The 21,624-nt window shown below is 37.9% G+C and overlaps 1 protein-coding gene across 2 annotated transcripts in view; it reads right to left on the reverse strand.

The window, feature by feature from the left end:
- The window catches only part of CNTN3 (contactin 3), a 332,828-nt gene that overhangs the window by 28,692 nt on the left and 282,512 nt on the right, over positions 1–21,624 (reverse strand). For both annotated transcript variants that reach the window (XM_064361917.1, XM_012477072.2), the window contains 6 exons: positions 10,389–10,506; positions 9,341–9,499; positions 9,092–9,241; positions 7,561–7,631; positions 5,942–6,176; positions 3,131–3,246 (listed from right to left, as the gene is read on the reverse strand). In XM_064361917.1, coding sequence (XP_064217987.1) covers positions 3,131–3,246; positions 5,942–6,176; positions 7,561–7,631; positions 9,092–9,241; positions 9,341–9,499; positions 10,389–10,506 — 849 coding nt within the window. The remainder of the gene's footprint in view (positions 1–3,130; positions 3,247–5,941; positions 6,177–7,560; positions 7,632–9,091; positions 9,242–9,340; positions 9,500–10,388; positions 10,507–21,624) is intronic.

Below are 21,624 nucleotides of genomic sequence, written 5' to 3' on the forward strand. Positions count from 1 at the left end.
GGAGTGCCATATGTGTTCATCTACATTCTTTAAATAAATTTGATCTAGCATTGAATCCCATATCCTGCTCAATGGGAGATTCAGCCATGATCATTTCTGGGGCTCCCTTCCCAAAGCTCCCAAGTTTACTTATTTTTGCATTTGATTTGAGTCCTTTAATTCTAGCAGCCGGGGGCCATGTTTGGTGAGTGGGAAATCACTGCTGGGTGTGGGAAACACAGTCTTTCACTTTTATGGCCTTGCCATCAACCTGGGCACTGCCTTAGGAATATGTAGGTCCTAGGAGGCTTTGTAAGCTTCAGACATTTATTTCTTCCAACATCATTAGAAATTTCTCTTCTATGTTTTCCTCAGTTGCAATTTCTCTCCTCTAACCCTCCAAAAAACGTGGAACAATCTCCCTAATGGCCTGAACTTTTGAAACAAAGCAAGCAAGGGAAACGACCTGCAGGCAACTCCTTCTGATAGTTGGTAGCATAATCTCTTGAGTTAAGGTAGCTTACAGTCAATTATTTGCTACAGAATATTTACTGGGGAGAAACAGATACATTAATATCTCAAAAATTATTCTGAGTCGTGGCTCACACCTACTATTTATTATGATGAGCAAAAAATTATGAGAAGCTCATTACATAACTAATCTTATCCTAGCCTCCCAATATCCTAATGAGATTAGGCCTATTAGCGTCCTCATTCTACAGGTGAGGAAAATGAGGCTCACAGAGTTTATGTAACTTTCCCAACATGGAGGATAAGTGGCAGAATTGGGATTTGCTGTGGGACTAGCCTCAGAGTCACACTCCCTTATAGCTGTGTTCCTTCCAGCCCACGTACCTTCACCTCATTGCCAATGCCACTGCCAGTTATCTAACCATGAGGGAGATACTGTTGGCTCCCCATCATCTTTCATTGCTTACATCCATTGTGATGGAATTAAATGAATCTTTCATCCAGCTGTTCTTGGCTTCCTTTAAGATGCTGTTCAAGTTGTTCTTCTGTATTTATGTGGTGTTTTACTTCTTCATACTCCCTTTCCCTTCCTTAAGTCTGGACTATTCTGTCTCTGATCAGGCTTCTCTGTATCAAGACCAGTGTTTATTATGTTTAAGTGTGTAGGAAGATGTTTCCTTACAGACACTTACTAAAAATATATACAAACAAGACCTAGTCCTAAATGTTTGGATTGAATGGGTCATGGGAGAGTTGCAGGAGCTCAATTTTAATAATACATTCAGGTAATTCTGCTGTTGGGGGTTCACAGTCCATACTTTGAACCTCATTGCTCTATTCCCTATCCTTTCTTTTCTTAATTTGTTAGTATTAATTCAAGTCAATGCTTGTTCGGTTACAAGGAACAGAAACTCTCTCAAGGAACTTCAATTATGAAAAGAATTTATTAAAAAGAACCTCAAGGTAACATTATGAAAAATAATAAAGCCAAGTCATTTGAGAACTGAATGACTGTCAAAGAGCTATTTAATTCTGGCTGTTCCCACTTTTTTTGAGACAGAATCTCACTCTGTCACCCAGGCCAGAGTGCAATGGCATGATGAGGGCTCACTGCAGCCTTGACCTCCAGGGCTCAAGCAATTCACCCATCTCAGCCTCCCAAGTAGCTAGGACTACAGGCATGTGCCACCATGTCTGGCTAATTTTTGTATATTTTGTAGAGATGAGGTTTCACTAAGTTGCCCAGGCTGGTCTTGAACCCCTGGGCTAGAGGGATCCTCCTGTGTTTGCCTTCCAAAGTGTTGGGATTATAGGGGCAAGCTACCACATGTGGCTTATTCTGCCCTCTTGAAGGTTCGATGGGCCCTTGTCTCCTCCACTCTTTAGGGTTGCATGGGAGTGTATCTCATCTCTGCAGATTAGCTTTGTCTTGCCTGTCTATGGCCTTAGTTTGGGAAGTTTGAACTGAGCCCTAAATCTGACACACTACTGCATTACACTCACTCACTATAAACTTGTTATTTATTTAAATTTCTTAAACAAGAATCTGACTTGCTAGGCTTCACAGTCCACAGAGCATTTATACCTGATCAAGAGGCACCCTGGAGCCCTCATTTGAAGGTGTGTTGGCAAGTGGAGGGACATGTGGCCCTGTGATGCAAACCTGCCCATGTAAGCCTGCCACTGATTCAGGAGTTACAAGCTTTCTCAGGGAAGCTTGGAGGGAAGCTTCATAAGAAGACAGCTGTGGGTGGGATGAAATCACAACTATGAATCCCACAATGTCATTGTTGGCAAAATCTTCTTAGAATTTTATTTATCTTGCCAGTTCTCAGCTCCACTGCTCCCAGTTTCTTCTAACTGCTCACTACTAAATATGGGACCCAGTCCAAGGCATTCTTCTTAGCCTTTAAAGCCACCTGTGACCTGGTCCTTCTGTGCCTATCTGTAGTCACCTTTCCAAACAGGAACCTTCTGTAGGCGGGGCCTCTATCCCTCTGCTTTTCCAACATGCCATGCTCAATCTGGAATGTTTTCCACTTTCTTCACCTTTATTTACTTTCTCTTGAAAGTCCTGTTAAACCTTATTACTCTTATAAAGACTTCCAAGACGTCCCATCCTTCTTGACAACTGAAACATTTCCTGTTTGGGTGATCTAGTCAGACCTTCATTATATTTGTTCTTACATTATCCTCTCTTTCAGATGTTTCATCTTATTTCACTAAACAGAGAGGTCTTTGATGTCTCGAATTATGTTACAGACAGCTGACTTCTCTAGAGCCTATGAAAGAACCCCACATTGTAACAAAGACACCAAGAAAGTAAGACAAAGAGCTGGAGGACAGTGACTTGCTGTTTACAAAAATACTCTATGAACTTGATACTGCAGTTCAATCTCACCCTTATTTTTTAGTCAACTTGTCTAAAATATTAGGCTCACATGATACATGATTTCGTTTCACATTCTTTTTTTGTTCCTTTTCTACTCCAACTAATGTTATTTTAATTCAAGTGGTTAAATTCAGTATACGTTGAACATCAAATAAAACAATGTGTTGATAAAAAAAATTTCAGCTAAAGACAGACTTCAAATAAGATGTCATTGTTAAGGATTCTAAGGGCAAGGAGACAAAGTAGCATGGTGACATACATACACGATTTAATTTGAAAAGAAATTACCTCATAGCCCAGTAAATGTCCATTGCTCAACTTCCAAGGAATGGTGTCCCATGAAACCTCAATTTCTGAGGAAGATAGGCTATTTGCAGAGACTTGAGATGGGGCCACTGTAGGCTCTGTGCAGAAACAGAAATTGAAATACTATGATAATTTTGGTAGGTAGTTTAAAACATATATTAATGTTCTTATTTTTATAAAAGCATTTTAACATATTTGAAAATTGTATGAAATATTCTGGCACCATATGTTGAAAATAGAGACATCGGTCCATTTCCGTTTCTTAGGAAAAGACGGTGTCATAGCCACAGGCTTTTGCTTGCTAAATAGCTGTGACAACCTGTACTTTTTTCCCTTGCACATCTTTCTTGGCATCTTCCTCTTCTTACTTCTTTTCTCTTTTGTTCTTCTCACCTTGTCTTTATTTCCTTCCCTTCATCTCATTCTTACTGCACGGAAACTTCTCTGCCCACAAATGCTCAGTTTTCATTTTGCCAAACAAAGGTCTAGGTCAAATAAAGCTCATTTACACCATAAACATTGAGTAAATACCTTCTCTAACGAAGCCTACAGAAGGGACAACTGAAATGTGGTGGATGGCATCCTCTTTTGAAGGAGTAGATAGACATGCAGGTGGCTTATTATACAGCAAGAAGATCCCCTTTGTAATAAGCACGGTTGAGGTCCTATGGGGTTCACAGTGGTTCTCCCCTCTCAGAGCCCAGTTCTGAGCAGGAATCTCCCCTCCCTCAGGTGCATTTCTCTGTCAAATGATCCTGCTTCTCTGCCAAGGTGACTTGATGCTGAGATGAATTCTTGGTCTAAGGTTGGGTCTCTTAGACTTTCTCTCCTGAGAATTTGAAACTTGGTTTGGAGAGTTGGGGAGTACTTGGAGCCCACTGATCCACTGTAGCTACTCTAGAGGAGCAGAACATTTTCTGAGGTTCCAGGGCTTCCGGATTAAAATTATTTGTGGGGTTTGCTGCATAATTCTCCCTTGGATTCACAGAGACACCCTGTAGATTTCACAGAAATCTTTTGCTTCTTTCTTAGGCAAGCCCAATTAATTTCTCATGTTTGAACAGAAAGACTTTTAGCTAACTCTTCAGTGGGAGCAAAAATGGTAACAGGAGAAGGAAAGTGAGGGAGTCAAGAATGGGTAAGAGGCTGTGGCTGCCCCTCTTTTCCAGTCGCCAGCACCTAGGTCCTGGTTGCACAGGTTGACAGTGTCCAAAAACTCCCTGGATAATTGCCATCACTCCCCCAAACCCTGACTTGCCCCTGTAATCTCTGGCAGCTTTTGGAAATGAGGTCTGGATATGAATTTAAGACTCTTCCTTTTGCAAAGACTTTTATAATCCTTTAAAAAAATCCCTCTCAGAACTCAATGGAAAGTGAGAAGACAAGAATAGGGGTGGGGATCCGAAGAAGAATCACCTCTACTTACTATTCTTAGGAATGACAACTGCAGACCATTTTTTGCCACTTACTGTCAGGAGGGTAGAAGAGACACTGATGTATTTCATGAGCTCAGAATGGTTAAGGGCAAAGGCCCTTGGTTAAAATACTGGCTGTACCACTCACTACTAGGAATTTTGGCAAATTTATTACTCTCTTTTACAAGGCTTCCATTTTCTCATTTGTAAATGGGAAATAATAGTGCCTACACTTCATTCTTCATTTGAAGTTTCAAATTAGGTCATGTCTAGCAGATGGTAAAACTTCCGTACATGATAGTTTCTACCAATTTTTGTGTTTTTTTGGTAGAACTACACAAGACAGCCAATAGTTTTGGCTGATCTACAAAATGGCAATTTCATATAATTCTTCTACCTTTATTGTTTTCTAAAGTGGCCATAAGACAAAACATAGATGTCTCGATATCTGGGACAGACATAAAAGAAAAACAAATAAATGGAATGGGTTCAGAGTGAAGTATGTCTGTATCTCTCATATATCTCAAACCTGCACATTGCATTTCTGTTGAATGAGATATTGTTGTTCCTGACTCTTAATCCACTAACATTCTTTTCTTAGGCCATGGGAACCATTGTACCACTTAGGACTAGGGTAGCTCTAAGGGGTATATTTTTATTACCCAAGGTAAGGCCGTGGTTTTCCTTGCTTCACAAGCTGGAACTTAGGAAGTACTTCTCATAAAGAGATTTTTAACTGATGGTTACGATCTGAGACAAGTCTCAATCAGTTTTGGAGTTTATCTTACCAAGGTGTTAAGGACATGCCCAGAAGAAAAAAAAACATGGGTTCACAGACACACTCTGTGGTCTGTGTCCATTTCTAATGGTGAATTGAGGTATTTAATATTTAGAGTGGGCTAGAGTGGAAAGAGGAAGGGTATGGTAATCCACATGTTGCAAGGGAAAACAAGCAGATAGGAAACTAGTCAATTAGGTCTCCTGCTCACTAAATCAGCACTTTACATAAGGTAAGGCAAACACAGAGTAGCTACCTGTAGAGATTTAACCTTTTTCTGTAGCTATCTGGTTAGGAACAAAAGGAAAGGCATTTTCTTTCATGACTTGGCTTTCAGCTTAATTTTTTTCATTTGGCCTAGTGAACTGGGGTCCCGAGGTTTAATCTTCCTTTCACGGTTACATCCTCTAACTATCCATTAAGTCTTATACTTCAAGTCATTTATGATTGATCTTTATGACTTACACTGGGAATCTACTACTTGGGTCATTGTTCTTTGGAATAAATATATTTGAAGTCACAAAGAGACTCCAAATCAGTTTTTGGAACACAAATAGTTTTTACTAGGTTGGAACTGATACACAGTCATGTTTTCCATACCTTCTTCTGCAGAGAACACTGTTGTCACTGGGCTAAATGGTCCTTCACCTTTGTTATTATAAACACCCACTTTAACTTCATATGGTGAATATGGCACGATGCTTTCATTCCTAAAGACATATCTTGGGGTGTCAGGGGATGTCACCACTGTCTGGATCCAGGTGGTAACCCCAAGAGGGCGGAAAGCAACAACATACCCAAAACCTTCACCATTCTGTAGTTCCTCAGGGACTGGCTATAAAGGAAAGACATACTCAATCACCCTTACACATAAGGGCAAGGCAAAAATGAATGGAGCTGTAATCCACAGGCATTTCTAAAAGTCATCAAATAATCATCTACATTGTATTAAGCAGTTAGATTTAAAAAAAGGAGAAAAACATCAACAGGAGAGTCATGTCAGTTGCTTTTAAACAGATATATGCCACCATTTCATAGCCATCCAGAAACTGAACTGGGATTTTCTGTGATTATTCAGATAGCTGATCACCTTATGGCTCAAGTATGAGTTTCTAATAAGATATACTACTTTCAGTTGAAATTATCTGATCTCTTAAATCAAATAAAAATCATCTAATTCTTTATGTGGACTTTATGGGAAGAAACATTGAAATGTTAAGCACAGTAGGGTAAAACTGAAAAAAAAAAGGAAGTAAATACAAATTCATAAATTAACAAATTACATCCCGGTAATTCCAGCACTTTGGGAGGCCAAGGAAGGGGAATCACTTGAGGTCAGGAGTTTGAGAGCAGCCTGGTCAACAGAGCAAAACCCCGTCTCTATTAAAAATATAGAAATTACCCAGGCGTGGTGGGATGTGCCTGTTATTCTAGCTATTTGAGAGGCTGAGATGGGAGGATCACTTGAACCCAGGAGGCGGAGGTTGCAGTGAGCCGAGATTGTGCCACTGCACTCCAGACTGGGCAACAGAGCAACATTGTCTCAAAAAAAAAAAAAAAAGGAAAGAAATATTAAAAAAATAAACAAAGCTATACTTGAGTCATGTCAAAAATTTTATTGACACATCATCAACATCTTTAAATAATGCAGGTAATTCTAGTACTTTCTGACTTAAGACATGTTAATTAACCTTTTTCCTAATGATGATGCAAAGCAAGAGCTGAGAGAACAGCCAGGAAAGAAACAGACTCAAGCACCTGCTGGAATAAGTGACTTCACCAGTGGGGGCTGCACAGCTGCATGGAAAGTCATAAGAGAAGTTTGAGGGGCAACAGCCACAACATGACTCATCCATATGTCTACCATCCTGGTGACCCTGGGCTAATTATTTCTTATCTCTGAGCTGGAGTATTTTCATCTGTGAATTGTTGCAAGGATGACATGAGGAAGATATATGCTAAATGCTAGGAACAGTAGGTGGCTCAGAGAAAGTATCAAAAAATATTAGCTACTAGAGCTACCACCACTACCACCAGTCCCACTCCCACTAACCCTACCACCACCACCTATATTATCACCATTAGCAGCAGCACCCATCAGCCACACCCCAGCACCACCACCAACACCTGCACCATCAGTCGGCACCACCACCCAGGAAGCCATAATGATCATGGGAACAGCAACACCCTGATGGGGAAGATGCTGCCCAAACACTTACATCCCAGGTTATCACAAGTTCAGACCGGCTTCCGCCTCCTCCATTGACTTCAGAAGGAGGCACTTCTGGAACTGCATGAGTCAGAAAAACAGAGATGAAATGGCACTTGCATTTAGTAATACTTACCTGATTGATAGACAATGCAATTTTTAAATATTTAAAATAATTTCATCATTGGCACATTATTCATACATGTGTGTTTATGTACATATTATATACATATATATTTTTTATGAGATTATCAAACAACATATTTACATGAAACCACAAAAAATTCAAAATCTATCAAACAGTAAGAAAAACATGACCAAGTTGGAAGAATACTTTACTAGTATGAGAGTTAATGAAACAAGAAAAAGTGATTTACCGGAGATGATGGGTAATCAATCCAGCATGAATGTTTAGCTTGTGACTATTCCAAGTAGGATATAATTCTGACAACAACATTGGCTATACATAAGGATGACCCAGACTCAAACCCTTAAATCTTGTTTTGAGGTATTATTTATAAACTTCACAGGGGCATCAGATTCTGACTTACACTGAGAACTTTAGGCTTAGTGAACCCCATGACACAACTAGAATATAAGTCCCATGAAAGTGGGTCTTCGGTATGTTCACAGCTGTACTTGCAATATCTAGAAAGCACTGAGCACAAAGAGGATGCTCCCTAAAATATGTGTTGTGTGAACAAATGACCAGAACACGAGGGAAAGCACAGTTCCTCCGTTTCTCATATTTCCTAACATAAACATTATGTGCATTGCTCTGAATAAAACAACATCATGAAAATTACTGAAACACATTTGATGACTTCCATCTTAGCTGAGTTCCTAAAGTGATATACCAGCTCTATTTCAAACTTCATTTTAGTTGATATTAACTAATATTACAGATTCTGAAAAGGCAAGTCTTTAGGTCTCAGCTGTCCCTATAATGTGATGTTATGTACACTTTCTAAGTTTGAGTTTTAATGCTAGGATATTTTTAGAATAATAAAAGCAGTCTTATGGTCTATGTGAATAGTTTTCCCACATGGAGATTCTTATCAATGATTCTTTCTTAATTCAACACTTGAAGTGACATAATATACCTATTTATCAATTGCTTAAGCTCCTTCACTAAGCTTGGTGGCAGAATGAGATTTCCTAGCAGCAGAACTCCCAAATGTCATTATCCTACCAATTTGTCAATGCTTGTTATAAATGAAAACAGCACTTCCCTATTAACAGGGTAACTATGTCAGATAGTAATTACAACCTTAAGTGACAAAAACATATTCACTCAACATGCACTAATGATCATTTGCGATGGACTGAACTCTTGGAAATGTCACACTACATCAGAATCACTTACATGTGTTTCTTTTGACAAATGCCATATGGCCAGTTCTGCCATTAGAAAGGTCAGATAATTGAAACAATGGATTATTGAGGCCGACCCCCTGCTGGCCTGTTCAAGACCAAGGGAAATGGAAGTACACATCCACAGAAATTTATTAACCTATTACTCAGAAAACAAAAACACTAACCTGCCTCTTCAGTTCTTACTTTTTCTGAGGGTAAACTGGGTTCTCCACCTCCAATTTTGTTACTGGCTACAACCCGAAATTCATATTCCACCCATGGGTTTAACTCGACTACAGTAGCTGTGTGTGTTTTCCCATCAATGACCTCAGGCACTGCAAAAGAATATTTAAGAGGTAAGAGTCTGCATGCTTTAGCATTTACCTGAAATCCATTAATATGTGTGCAGATGATATATGCCTCTCCCCCTTTACCTGTTGTGATGGTTTGCCAACCCACGGAGAAAGGTGTCCGAGCCTGGATAGAATAGGATATAACCGGGCTATGGTTATCTGTACCTTCTTTCCAAGAGAGTTGGGCTGTTGTATCTGTAATTTCATCTACCCTCACATTTTCTGGTGGTCCAGGTGAACCTAGAAAAGGCACAAATGCAAACATTGGGTAGCAATTCCATAAATGTCACCCTCCTATCAAAGAGAAGAGAATGTCACAAGACCACTTCAATACCTCTGACCTATCCCAATTTCAAAAGTACTTAGAGAAAAGGTCATTTACCTGGCAACAAAACAACTACTTCCCTCTACTCCCCCACATTTCTGTTGTTAGATCTTAAATTTAGATGTGAGGCAGTAATTCCCAAACTATAATACTCTCTGACTGAAGATGACAGTCACTTTTAAAAACCTCTGTTCAGCAGGATTCTTTACCTTTCCAAATTCAATATCCTTTGCTCCTGTTGTGATGCCTTTCCCTTTAATCCACTGGTGTATCTCTGTAGTTCCCAATTTGATATCTAGATGTGTTTTATTCTATGATGCACTCTGGTCATTTTTCAGCCCAGTAGCAAATCAGCACCCTGGACAGCAGCTCAGGTTGGCAAATTTTCTCAGGCATTCTGAACAAATTTTCTCAGGCATCCGGATACATTTTTTCTATTTTTAGAAAATTGTCCCCCATGCAATTATTCCCAAATCCTGATGCTTTTGTAAGCAGACACACTGTACAATATTCTCTCTCAAATTAATTACAATCGTTGAATTAATGACATGCTCAAAAACGCATCAGCTTGGCAGCAGCTGTGGAATGCCAATTACAGTAAGAGCTATTTGAAGGGCAGAGTTGAGATTTTTATTTCTTTGAATTAGCACCCACCCTTATTGTCATATTCTGTGGTGTATGAGGGGGAATTAAATCAATATTATAACTCCTATGCTCATATACTATCTCATCATGGTTTTTCCTCGAGTAAGGAATGCTGTTAAGATGTGAAGTTACAAACTCAAAGAGTCATTAATGTGTTACCTCTTACTATGAGGTCAGCAGCAGATGAAACACTGTCCACTCCTGTTTGCACCATACAAACATATTTCCCACTGTGTTTCAGCTGAATGTTTCTGATCATTAAATCACCAGATGAACTCTGTTGGAAAAACAGGTAATGAATACACTGCTATTTTAAAAACACAAAGAATCTTGAAGTCTATGGCCAAACAACAACAACATTGCAATGAAAACTATTTAGGGAGCAAACCAAGGTGGTATAAGAGAGAAGATTGCTGCAATGGAATGTATGCAAATAAAAACAAGTTAAAAACCATACATGACTGCAGTCAAAGATTTCTGTAGCCAAGTAAACAACAAGCTTTCCCCTGGGCATTTATCATTTCAAAAATAAATAAGGGCAGAGATTACAGTTTCAGAGTCTATTTACTTCCACCAGAGTGACACTTCTTTTTATATCTGCTGCTCAGCACCAGCTCAACTCTTTTCTCTGGTTCCAACCCCTTTGCAATTATCTGCCTGAGAAGAAGAGGGATGCATGTGGATATCTAGTGGGAGATAAATGCAGCACGACAAGGGGATTACCACAGTTGAAACACTTTTCTGAACACGTTGGAGCTTAAAAAGCCTAAAGCTGTTTAATTCCTTGGATGCAGAAGTTAGGGACAGTCAGCATGAAAACATGAACCCCCTCAAAAAGAAGAAATCAAAATATTTTAAACCTCAAAAATAACAGGTAGCTGGGCACAGTGGCTCATGCCTGTAATCCCAGCATTTTGGGAGGCTTAGATGGGTGGATCATTTGAGGTCAGGAGTTTGAGACCAGTCTGGCCAATGTGGTGAAACCCCATCTCTACTAAAAATACAAAAATTAGCTGGGCACGATGGTGTGCGCCTGTAATTCCAGCTACTCAGGAGGCTGAAGCATGAGAATCACTTGAATCTAGGAGGCAGACGTTTCAGTGAGCCAAGATTGAGATCACACCACTGCACTCCAGTCTGGGTGACAGAGGGAGACTCTGTCTTCCCCCTCCCCCACAAAAGTAAATAATAGTAACAGTTGTCCTTAAAGACATTTGATGGCATTCCTCAATAGCTAATTAATGGAGCAAATATATTTCTAAAAGCTCAAAGTTAAATGGACCTCATTTTAAAAGAATGTAAAATTGTGTTCATAAAATGACTAACTGCAAGCCAGTTTCACACATTAGTAAAAATATGACTTGTAATAAAATGATTTGGAAAGAAAAGCCCTTTGAAAATGATCACTGGTTTATGTCTGAACTGGTAAAGAGAAAGAAGCAATAAGTAATATTTATCTTATTAATTAAAAGAAAAGTTTTAGTCTTGAGTTTTTGTGGTATATATTGAAAGATGAATTCTACTATCCTATCTTTAGGTAATTTTCTAAAATCTTCTGTAGGGTAATTTCTTAAATATTGCTTCCCATCTTTAGGATTCTTAATGGATTACATATTCTCTGTAGTTGGATTATATAGCTTTAGATGAAAGTCGAGAGATCTGGAAGAAGACAGATGTGAAGTGATTGATGGCTGTAATTAAATGATAATCTAGAAACTGTTAAGCTTGCATGTTTTGCTTTCATCAAGTTAAAACTTTTTTCTTTCCCTCTTTCCCTCTCCTTCTCCTAGGGTTATTTGGAAATGTATCCCTAGGACAAACACCTTCAAAGCCTGCTGACCTTTAGAAACTCTTCAGGTTTTACAGGCTCCATATACTCACAGGAGGCTATCATTTCTATAGAAATTTCTTGTTTTCAGTGAAGAACTGTTACTATTAAATGCCATCTAAGGCATTGGAGTAAGGTAGTTATTTTTGCCAACCTTTATTTGCTTACTTGAAGGCATCTGGGTTAAAGAGAATTGCGACAGGACTTTATGTCCTCACATATCTGGATACACCTTTTAGGCACAATGGCTGGCTTTGTTTTTTGAAGGAGTATGGAAGAATTTGGTGTTCGACTTGTGACTTCTGTTCACTTTTAGCACGGATAGGTGAAGAGAGAGAAACAGCTGTATCATAAAAAATGAAGCCATCTTCCTAAAGAAATTTAGTCAGGGGAAATATAATTTTTAATTATCCTTTTACATTGCACAGTAGAAAAGGGAAGCAATTAACTAAGACAAGTAGAAATGGAAACCATTTTATTTCAGCCCCAACATGGAGTGTATGAATACACAAATGGAGAATAAAATTTAACAGAGTATAAGTGAGATCCTCTCATTTTTTGTCTCTATCAATAAAATATATTTGTGTTGTTTCTCTTCTAATGCCATCTCTCTCCCACTCTCTATGGCCTTTTAATAGAGCATGACATAGAAGAAAGATTTATCTTAACAAAAGTGCATCCATTGCTTACTACGTTAGATTCATTCAAGGATAGAGAAGTGTCTAACACATGGCCCTTGCTCTCAAGGGTAAAAAAGGTGGTATATACATGTGAAACAAGTTATGTTTACAAATTTAGAAAGGATAATTCACAAAGTTTAAATAAAATCACATGGCATATGCCAGGTGTAGATGACAGCAAAATGAAAGAGACAGATATTTCCAAGTCCTGCTGAAGATGTGAAAGTGGAACTCTTATTGATGAAAGGAGTGTAAGTTGGTACAATTACTCTGGACAATTGTTTAGAAGTTACGAAGGCAAGATATACATACAATTTATGATCCATCAATTCCATTCCTAAATCTATACCCTATAGAATGGCATGCATCTGTTTACCAAAAGACATTTATGAGACTGTTTATAGTCATTACCTATAATAGCTAAAAATAGAAACAACCCTGTCACAGTAAAATGGACAAAAACATAGTGAAATAGTTATTTAACAAAATACTATTAGGCCACAAAAATGAATGAACTGAAACTACATAGATCAACATGGTTGAGTTTCAAAAGCATGAAGGATATAAAACAGATGGAAGAGTATATGATCATGACCGAGCATGCGAGAAGTCTGGATTGTGGCTACCTTTGGAGGTACGGTAGTTTTGGGATGAAGCACCATGAGGACATCTGGGATGCAGGTCATCTTGTTTCTTGTGTTCAGTGCTGGTCACTTGAGTGTGCTCATTGTGCGAAAATTAACTGGGCTACCCTCTTATGACTTGTGCATTTCTTGGTAGAATACAATGCTTACCAAAATGCATTTATGATTATGTACAATTATATTCCTAAATGCTCAGCTTTCAATAGGGTTATAGATGGGAGAGGTCAAGTAACATGTATGTAATTCTAAACTCCAATTTATTTCACAAGAATTAAACATTTAATAATGGTAATTTAATTAAAAATGTTATCAGTATATCTTGTAATTTCTTATCAAGGTGTAGTTGAGTATACTCAGGCATTTAAGAAAAAAATAGAAAAGGAAAAAGATATTCCAAAAGGAAGTTTCACTTACATAAAACTAATTATTTCCCCCATCTATTTGTCATTGTTAGAAAACCCCATCGATTTGTCATTGTTACAAAATATAGTTATTAATTAACTGTGATAAAGGATGTGGGAGAGGAATGTCAAAAAAAAAAAAAAAACACCTCAGCAAAATTAGTTGAAATGTGATGAAATAGTGCTCGATGGATTATTTACCTTTTTTATAAATAAACTTAATATCTAATATTTAGAAATAACTAGAAATATATTTGCCATTATTTAGGTTATAAAAGAATTCAAATAACACAACACTAAATATCTTTGGATAAATTCTTAGAAACACTAATACTTTGTATAAAAAATAGCTTATCTGTTAAATTAGTTTGCCTTTGTTTGCATTATTTTCTGAAACTTCCCTTTCCCCACCTTCTCAAGCAGAATGGACCACAGCAGGGAAGGTACAAATTCACAGCTTTATTTTCTTCTCCTAATATCTCTTTTTTGCTTAAAACTTCCACTCAAAGCCCACTAGTGTAATTCCATTTTCCAGAAAGCACAGCCTTTTTCTATGCTGTTGTCCACAATTTTTGAAAGTGAGAAAGGCCTATTCCAGTATCTTAAATAGGACTGTAAGAAGCAGGATAGGATCCCTTAAGTCATACAAATTGAGTTCTTTTTTCAAAGCACCACCTATTAAAAATAAGGTCATTCATTAAAAAACTGTTTCTAAAGTAACTACTCTACTTTAGTTGTTGGAAATAAAATGTTGAAGGCAAGAAAAAAAAACAGTCCTCATGTGCATAGAGATTACAGTTAGAAGACAGGCATTAATGACTACACAAATCAATGTAAAATTATAATGTAATGCAAACTCAAGTATATTAGGGGAATCTAAAACTTTTTGAGGTTTCAGTGAACTATTCATTGAGCTAAGATTTAACATGTGAGCAGAAGTTGTCCTGGAAAAGCGGGAAGAAAAATGAATTACATTAGGGTACTCATGAATGTGCAAATACCTAAGGTAGGTAAGAACACGGTTTATTTGAGTAACTCAAGAAAAAGTAGCTGAATGGGGTGGGCAGGGGATAGAGATGTCAGGGTTAGAGTTAATCCACAAATTGTTTATCTGTCACCAGAAAATGAAAAGTTTATTGTAGCTGACTTTGAGTTCATATTTACATCTTAATGACAGTAACATTTTTTCTTTCTTGTATTTTTACAATATCTACTAAGCTTTGCTAGAATTACCTTGTTATTCAAGTAATTGTCCATCTAATCACATGTGTTTCTCCTAGAAAAAAACAAATCAGGCCGAGGCAGGTTGATCACGAGGTCAAGAGATCGAGACCATCCCGGTCAACATGGTGAAACCCCGTCTCTACTAAAAATACAAAAAATTAGCTGGGCACGGTGGTGCGTGCCTGTAATCCCAGCTACTCAGGAGGCTGAGGCAGGAGAATTGCCAGAACCCAGGAGGCGGAGGTTGCAGTGAGCCGAGATCGCGCCACTGCACTCCAGCCTGGGTAACAACAGCGAAACTCCGTCTCAAAAAAAAAAAAAAAAAAAAAAAATGGATTTGTAAGCCAAAGCATCCTTGAAATAAATGCTAAGGGAAAATCCAGTATGTATCAAATGAAATAGGAGAGGATCTTAGTAACTTTTTCCTTGTATTTCTTAGATGATGACACGAATGGAATTTCTGATGTAATTTCAAAATCACTCTGCACTAAAGAGAAAAAAAAACACTACCTGATTTGATAATCCATGCCAGATAAAAATAAATAAGCAGACAGATCATTACTAATTACAGGTAGGCTGAAAATACAATGTGATATCTAACACATGCTAAAAATCAAGGTTTAAAATAAACCTTGGAATTAGGTGAACCTCTTGAATATTGCAAATGTTGTATGAACTTTCAATATAATAAATTATAAGCAAAAAACAGATTCCCTAGTAAGCACTCTCAATGCAAATGCTTCCACTGGACCGCCAAGAAGCACAATTTTCCAGTTTAAGAAAAAAAATTACATTTTGATGGCTATTTGGAACCGAGGTTGAATAGGCAGTCCTTTTTTTTTGTTTTTTATCACTTTACACAGCCTGTTATTGCAGCGCCTCAAATATTAATCATTCATGCCTTCACTGGGTTACCTTCCAAACCCTGACATTACATGTAAATCATCTCCAGGTGCCTTGAAAACAGTCAAACCTGTAAGTTCCTTCTGGAACCTCATTGGTGTTTTCCTCTGTAAGGGTTCCTCAAGGAATAGGTGGTGACATGACCCCGCATTTTGGTCACGCAAATTAAACCTTGCCCCCACCAATGCCAAATGGCTGCATCAAGTTCACCTTTGTTACTAATGTATGCTTCCCATCCAGGAAGCAGCAAGTACTGGCAGCCACTGAAACATGAAAACAGGTCCTAACATTGTAAACAGTTTTAATTTTTCTGATTGATTAACAATTTCACCTGTCACATGGTTGTCTGAACATGCCACATTTAAGACAGGTAAGATGCAATCAGTTAATATCAAAATTTTCTCGACTTTCTTGAGTACCAATAAACTGGAATAATTGCTCCATTACAGGATTTTTGAGTCCCAGCTTGCTCCATCATAAGTGTTTCAAAAGAGTGACACATCAAAGATCACAAAAACTTGGTTGAAGGCGTTTTATGAATATTTTAGGTTGTGACAAGTGCCTGAGGTGCCTCAAAGGTATCAGCTTTTTAATTTCAACATCGAGTTCATATTAACAACTTGGGAATTTTTTTTTCTGGGCAGTGTGGTGTGTTGATGTTGATGGAGTAGGAACTGGTGATCTCAGGATGCCTCGTCTTTGCTGTACCAGCAATCTTAACCCAGTGTTTTCTACACTTAGATCATTAGAGTCACATCTTCACAATTGTTTTTGCCAAATCCTAGTACCAAGTGTTCTATTATTACTTACTTTTTCTTAAACTGATTAATTTTCTTCAACTTAATATGGGAATTGACATATAAAATGTATATTTTTATCCTAAGTGGAAATCTGCTCACCAAAATAACTGTTAACTAGTAAAATTAATATAGTGAGGAGAAAAGTATATAAATGGACACTGACCAAAATAAATTAAATGCTCATTAAGCTAGACACTGTCAAAGTTCCTGAGCTGGAGACTTTGGCTCTATTACAGATTAGCAAGTATTAGAAAATAGCTAATGACAGACATAATATCATGTTTAACCATTCTCCTTAATTAATTAATTAATTAATTAGTGAGATGGAGTTTCATTCTGTTATCCAGTCATGCAGTGGCATGATCTTAGCACCCTGCAACCTCTGTCGCCTGGGTTCAAGTGATCTTCCTGCCTCAGTCTCCCAAGTAGCTGGGATGACAGCCATGTGCCACCATGTCCAACTAATTTTTGTATTTTTGGTAGAGACAGGGTTTTACCATGCTGGCCAGGTTGGTCTTAAACTCCTGACCTCAAGTGATCTGTCCGCTTTGGCCATTCTCCCCGATTTAATCTAAATGATTGAAACAAAACTGAGAATAAGTCTCTCATTCGATGTTACATTATTTAATGCTACCTGTACATAGTCTGTGTTTTAAAAAAACACTGTGCTATCCAGTTTGCTAAATCCATTAGTTCTCAGTGATGGCAGTACTGTAAATTCACCTGGGGAATCTTTTTAAGAAAAGACCAGAAACACCTAGGTCACATCTAGAACAATTAAAAATTAAAATGGACTAGAAGGAGGAGACTCTCCAGGTGATTCTAACGAGCAGTTAGGGTCAAAACATATTAAACCTCCTGGGATACTATATTCCTAAACTTTACTCTTCTTGAAAGTTATAAAAGGCTTCAGATAATTGCTGTGTTTTCTCCTAACTCTAATAATTAATGTAAGCTGTTTACTGCTGAACTCATAAGTTGAGAGCAATACTCTTATACATATTTTCACCTCGGGAAGATGGGCAAGAAAACTAATATTTGTAAAACAGATACTCTGTGTCAAGAACAAGGCTCATTTCCTTGACATGACATTGCCTTGGTGTGCTCATCATAATTTTAAAAGCAATAGTCGTTGAAGTAATTCAACACGGTGATAAATTGCTATAGATACATACATAAATTTACTGCTAATCAACCTGAGTCACTTTAGGATTACTCTTGATTAATGTGACAATTCTTGCATTGAATTAAAATATTTCAAGCCAAAAGAGCTTACTCTGAGTAACAGTTTAACTTGTGGATTAAATTTCATTATTTTTGTCTTACCTTTATATTGGAAATATAGAGAGTAGATCTGCCTCTTATAGAACGATATCAATGTTACATAGGAGAAAAGGAATCCACTTATATAAAGGAATGAAGAGCCACTGTTTCATAGAAACTTGATCATGTTATGCCAAATGCCTTACATTTATTTTGAGTTTCAATTACTATTGCTATATGACAAATTACCCCAAACCTTAGTGGATTAAAAACAACTATTTACTCTGTTCAGAAATGTGTAAGTTGAACAGGCATCACTGAGGCCTCATCTCCACTGCACACCTCACTAGGACGGGTGGCTTGATTGGAGATTAGCAAGCTTGTTTACTTGACCAGCAAGTTGGCATTGGCTGTTGGGAGTTTAGCAGGACTAGCGCGCTGGGACCTTGGTTCCTATTGAAAAGGACCTGTCCACAGGTTTGCTTGGGGTTCTTAATATTATAGTGGCTGAATATCAAGAGTAATTGTGCCAGTGGAACAACATAGAAGTGCATGTATTTTTAGAAACTAGCTTCAGGAATCATACTGTATCACTCCTATTGTTTTGTATTGGTCAAGACATTCACAAAAGTGTACTAAGTTCCAAGAGGAGAAGCATAGATTTTACTACTTGATAGGGAGCAGTGTCAAAGTCATGCTGTAAGAAGAGCATGTTGGATAAGATATGTTGCTGCAGCCATCTTTGGAAAACACAATCCGCCACAGCCTTCCAGATCCATTCTGCACCTGACATACTGCCTCTGCCTTGGGCAGCTGACTTATGTGGACCAAAGGAATGGGTTCCCTTATACTTTGCCATTTTCTTGGGATCATCTTATGAGATCTGAGGGAGAGAGGACAGCGAGTTTAGGGTATTTATTCACTAAGATTCATCCTTGCAGGCTCTTTTGAGCTAACTGTGCCAATAATCCAAGAAAGGTTATTTATTTATTTAATGCAAAACTCTGGACTAGACACCCTTCAATTTATGTCAGTAGCCTGTGTGTGAACCAGAGAAAGGACTCCCAATGGCTCAGAGAGGATAAATTTTACTCTCTCCCAGAAGAGTTGCTCCCAAAGAGATCATACTATTTTTATTGCAATCACAGACCAACGCAGTCTGGCAATTCTCTTGATACTTCAGAAGTGTGAATTTTTCATCTCAAAGTCATATTGAAAAAGATAAAGAAGGAAAGACTAGGTTTGATATCAAATGTGACTATCAACAGACTATTTTTCTGGTAAAGAGCATGATCTAAAATTTTAAAGTTAGTATAAGAAAAAAAGGCTTATAAAATCAGAGTGCTTTCTATAAAAATAATTTAGAAAACCCAATCCACCTAAAATTTGAGTCTCTGAATCTAAAATTTTAAATAACCCCCAACAAACCATTTATTATTCACTTTCTTAATTATGTTCAGATCAATTAAATGTTGTAATTAAATGTCATGCCTTGCAAAATAGAATGATTTTCTTTCTGAAATTAGAGCATACCATCTAAGCCAGCATAAACAGTTCCAACTCAATAAGAAGAAAAAAGGAACCCAATTAAAAAAAGGTTCAGTTACCCTGACTTTCGGTTTCTGATGGGCATGTAAGGAGCTTAGAAGATGTCACTCTCTCCTAACATCAAGTAAAAAGCTGAACAAGGCTGGAGGCGTGGTGGTTCACTCCTGTAATCCCAGCACTTTGGGAGGCCGAGGCGGGTGGATGATGAGGTCAAGAGATCGAGACCATCCTGGTCAACATGGTGAAACCCCATCTCTACTAAAAATACAAAAAATTAACTGGGCACGGTGGCGCATGCCTGTAATCCCACCTACTCAGGAGGCTGAGGCAGGAGAATTGCTTGAACGCAGGAGGAGGAGGTTGTGGTGAGCCGAGATTGCGCCACTGCACTCCAGCCTGGGTAACGAGAGCAAAACTCCAACTCAAAAAAAAAAAAAAAAAGCTGAACAAACTGAAAAATTAACAACTATTCTTAGATCTGGCAGAGAAGTGAGGTCACAGGGCAAACGGCTTCCTCCAATCAGACACACAGGTAGATATAGATAATCACAACTTGGAGTGCAAACATCCCCAAGAACAAGTGCTAGGGCAGGAAAACATGAACGGTAACTGAGTAACTCCTGAAGGTTCATGTGGACAATTCCCTGAGTTAAAACTTCAGGAAGAGCCAATCATAGGGGTGCTGCACACCTGTGCTAATTTTATCTCAGAGTGTTTCACTGGGTTCTCACAGTGAATATCAGGGAAAAAAAAAATCTCATGTTTCTGGTAGTTGGGGGAAGAAAACAGACCATTTTGAGATACATTAGAGTATTCTATTCTTAAAATGCTCTTCCCTCAGCAGCTTCAGTCTAATCTGCTGGTGTTTTCTAAGAGTCTAACATATCTGAAGGGAGAAAACTAGCTAACTCCAGACCCCTTAAGCCATCCTGTCCCATGTAAAAAGGGAAAAAGACTGAGAAGTTCACAGTCCAGGGGTATAAGTTCACTAGAAGACTGAGACCTACTCATAGGACTAAAGAATTCTGTCCCTCCTCCTCACACCTTACCAATACATTACTAAAGGCTTATTTATGGCGGTACGTTTTACCTAGTACATCACATCTGCCTTTCAATAAAAAATTACAAGGCATACTAAAAGGCAAAAGTACATAGTTTGAAGAGACTGAACAAACATCAGAACAAGAGTAAGATACAGCAGGAATGCTGGAATTGAAAATCCTATGATTTTAAATTTTAAAAATACAGGAATTCAAAAATCCCAATGTGCTAAAGAGTTTAGCGTAAAAAGTAAACAACATGTAGAAACAGATGGATAAGGCAAGCAGAGACAGACATTCTAAGAAATTGTCAGAATGTATCAAAAAGCCTAGACCCAGTTACATATTGTCTACAAATCCCCACATTATATATAAAGACACATATAGATTACACATTATATATAAAGACACATATGGATTAAAAGGGATAGTGAAAGATATACTATGATTTTACTAATCAAAAGAAAGCAGGAGTAGCTATATTAATTTTAAATATAGCATAATTCAGATTGAGGAAAGTTATCAGGGCTAATGAGAGGCATTACATAATAAAGGGACACTCTAAGAGGATGTAACAATTCTTTATGTGTATGTATAACAACAGAGTATCAAAATACATAAGGCAAATACTGATAGAACTTCAAGGAGAAACAGAGGAATACAGTATTATATTTGGAGACTTCAACACCTCTCTATAAAAAATGAACAGATGCAACAGGCAAAAAACCCATAAAGAGACTTAGGCTACCTCAACAGCACCTTCAATCAATTGTGTATAATGGACATCTACAGACTACTTTATCCAACTGCACTGTCAGAGGCGTTTCAATCAGAGGGACTCCATCTTGAATACAGCCAAAGAAAAATGAGGCTGGGACCTTCTGTGCTGCATTCCTAGGAGGTCAGACATTCTTAGTCACAGGAGGTTGCCACAAGATACAGGTCACAAAGATCCCACTAATAAAACAAAATATACTGAAGAAGTCAGCCAAATCTATCAAAATCAAGATTCCAATAAAAGTGACCTTTGGTCATCCTTGCTGCTCATTATATCTTAATTATAA

The sequence above is a fragment of the Aotus nancymaae genome, unplaced genomic scaffold (genome assembly GCF_030222135.1).
Source record: "Aotus nancymaae isolate 86718 unplaced genomic scaffold, 86718_ANA_hifiasm-v0.15.2.pri h1tg000046l, whole genome shotgun sequence".
Taxonomy (NCBI): domain Eukaryota; kingdom Metazoa; phylum Chordata; class Mammalia; order Primates; family Aotidae; genus Aotus; species Aotus nancymaae.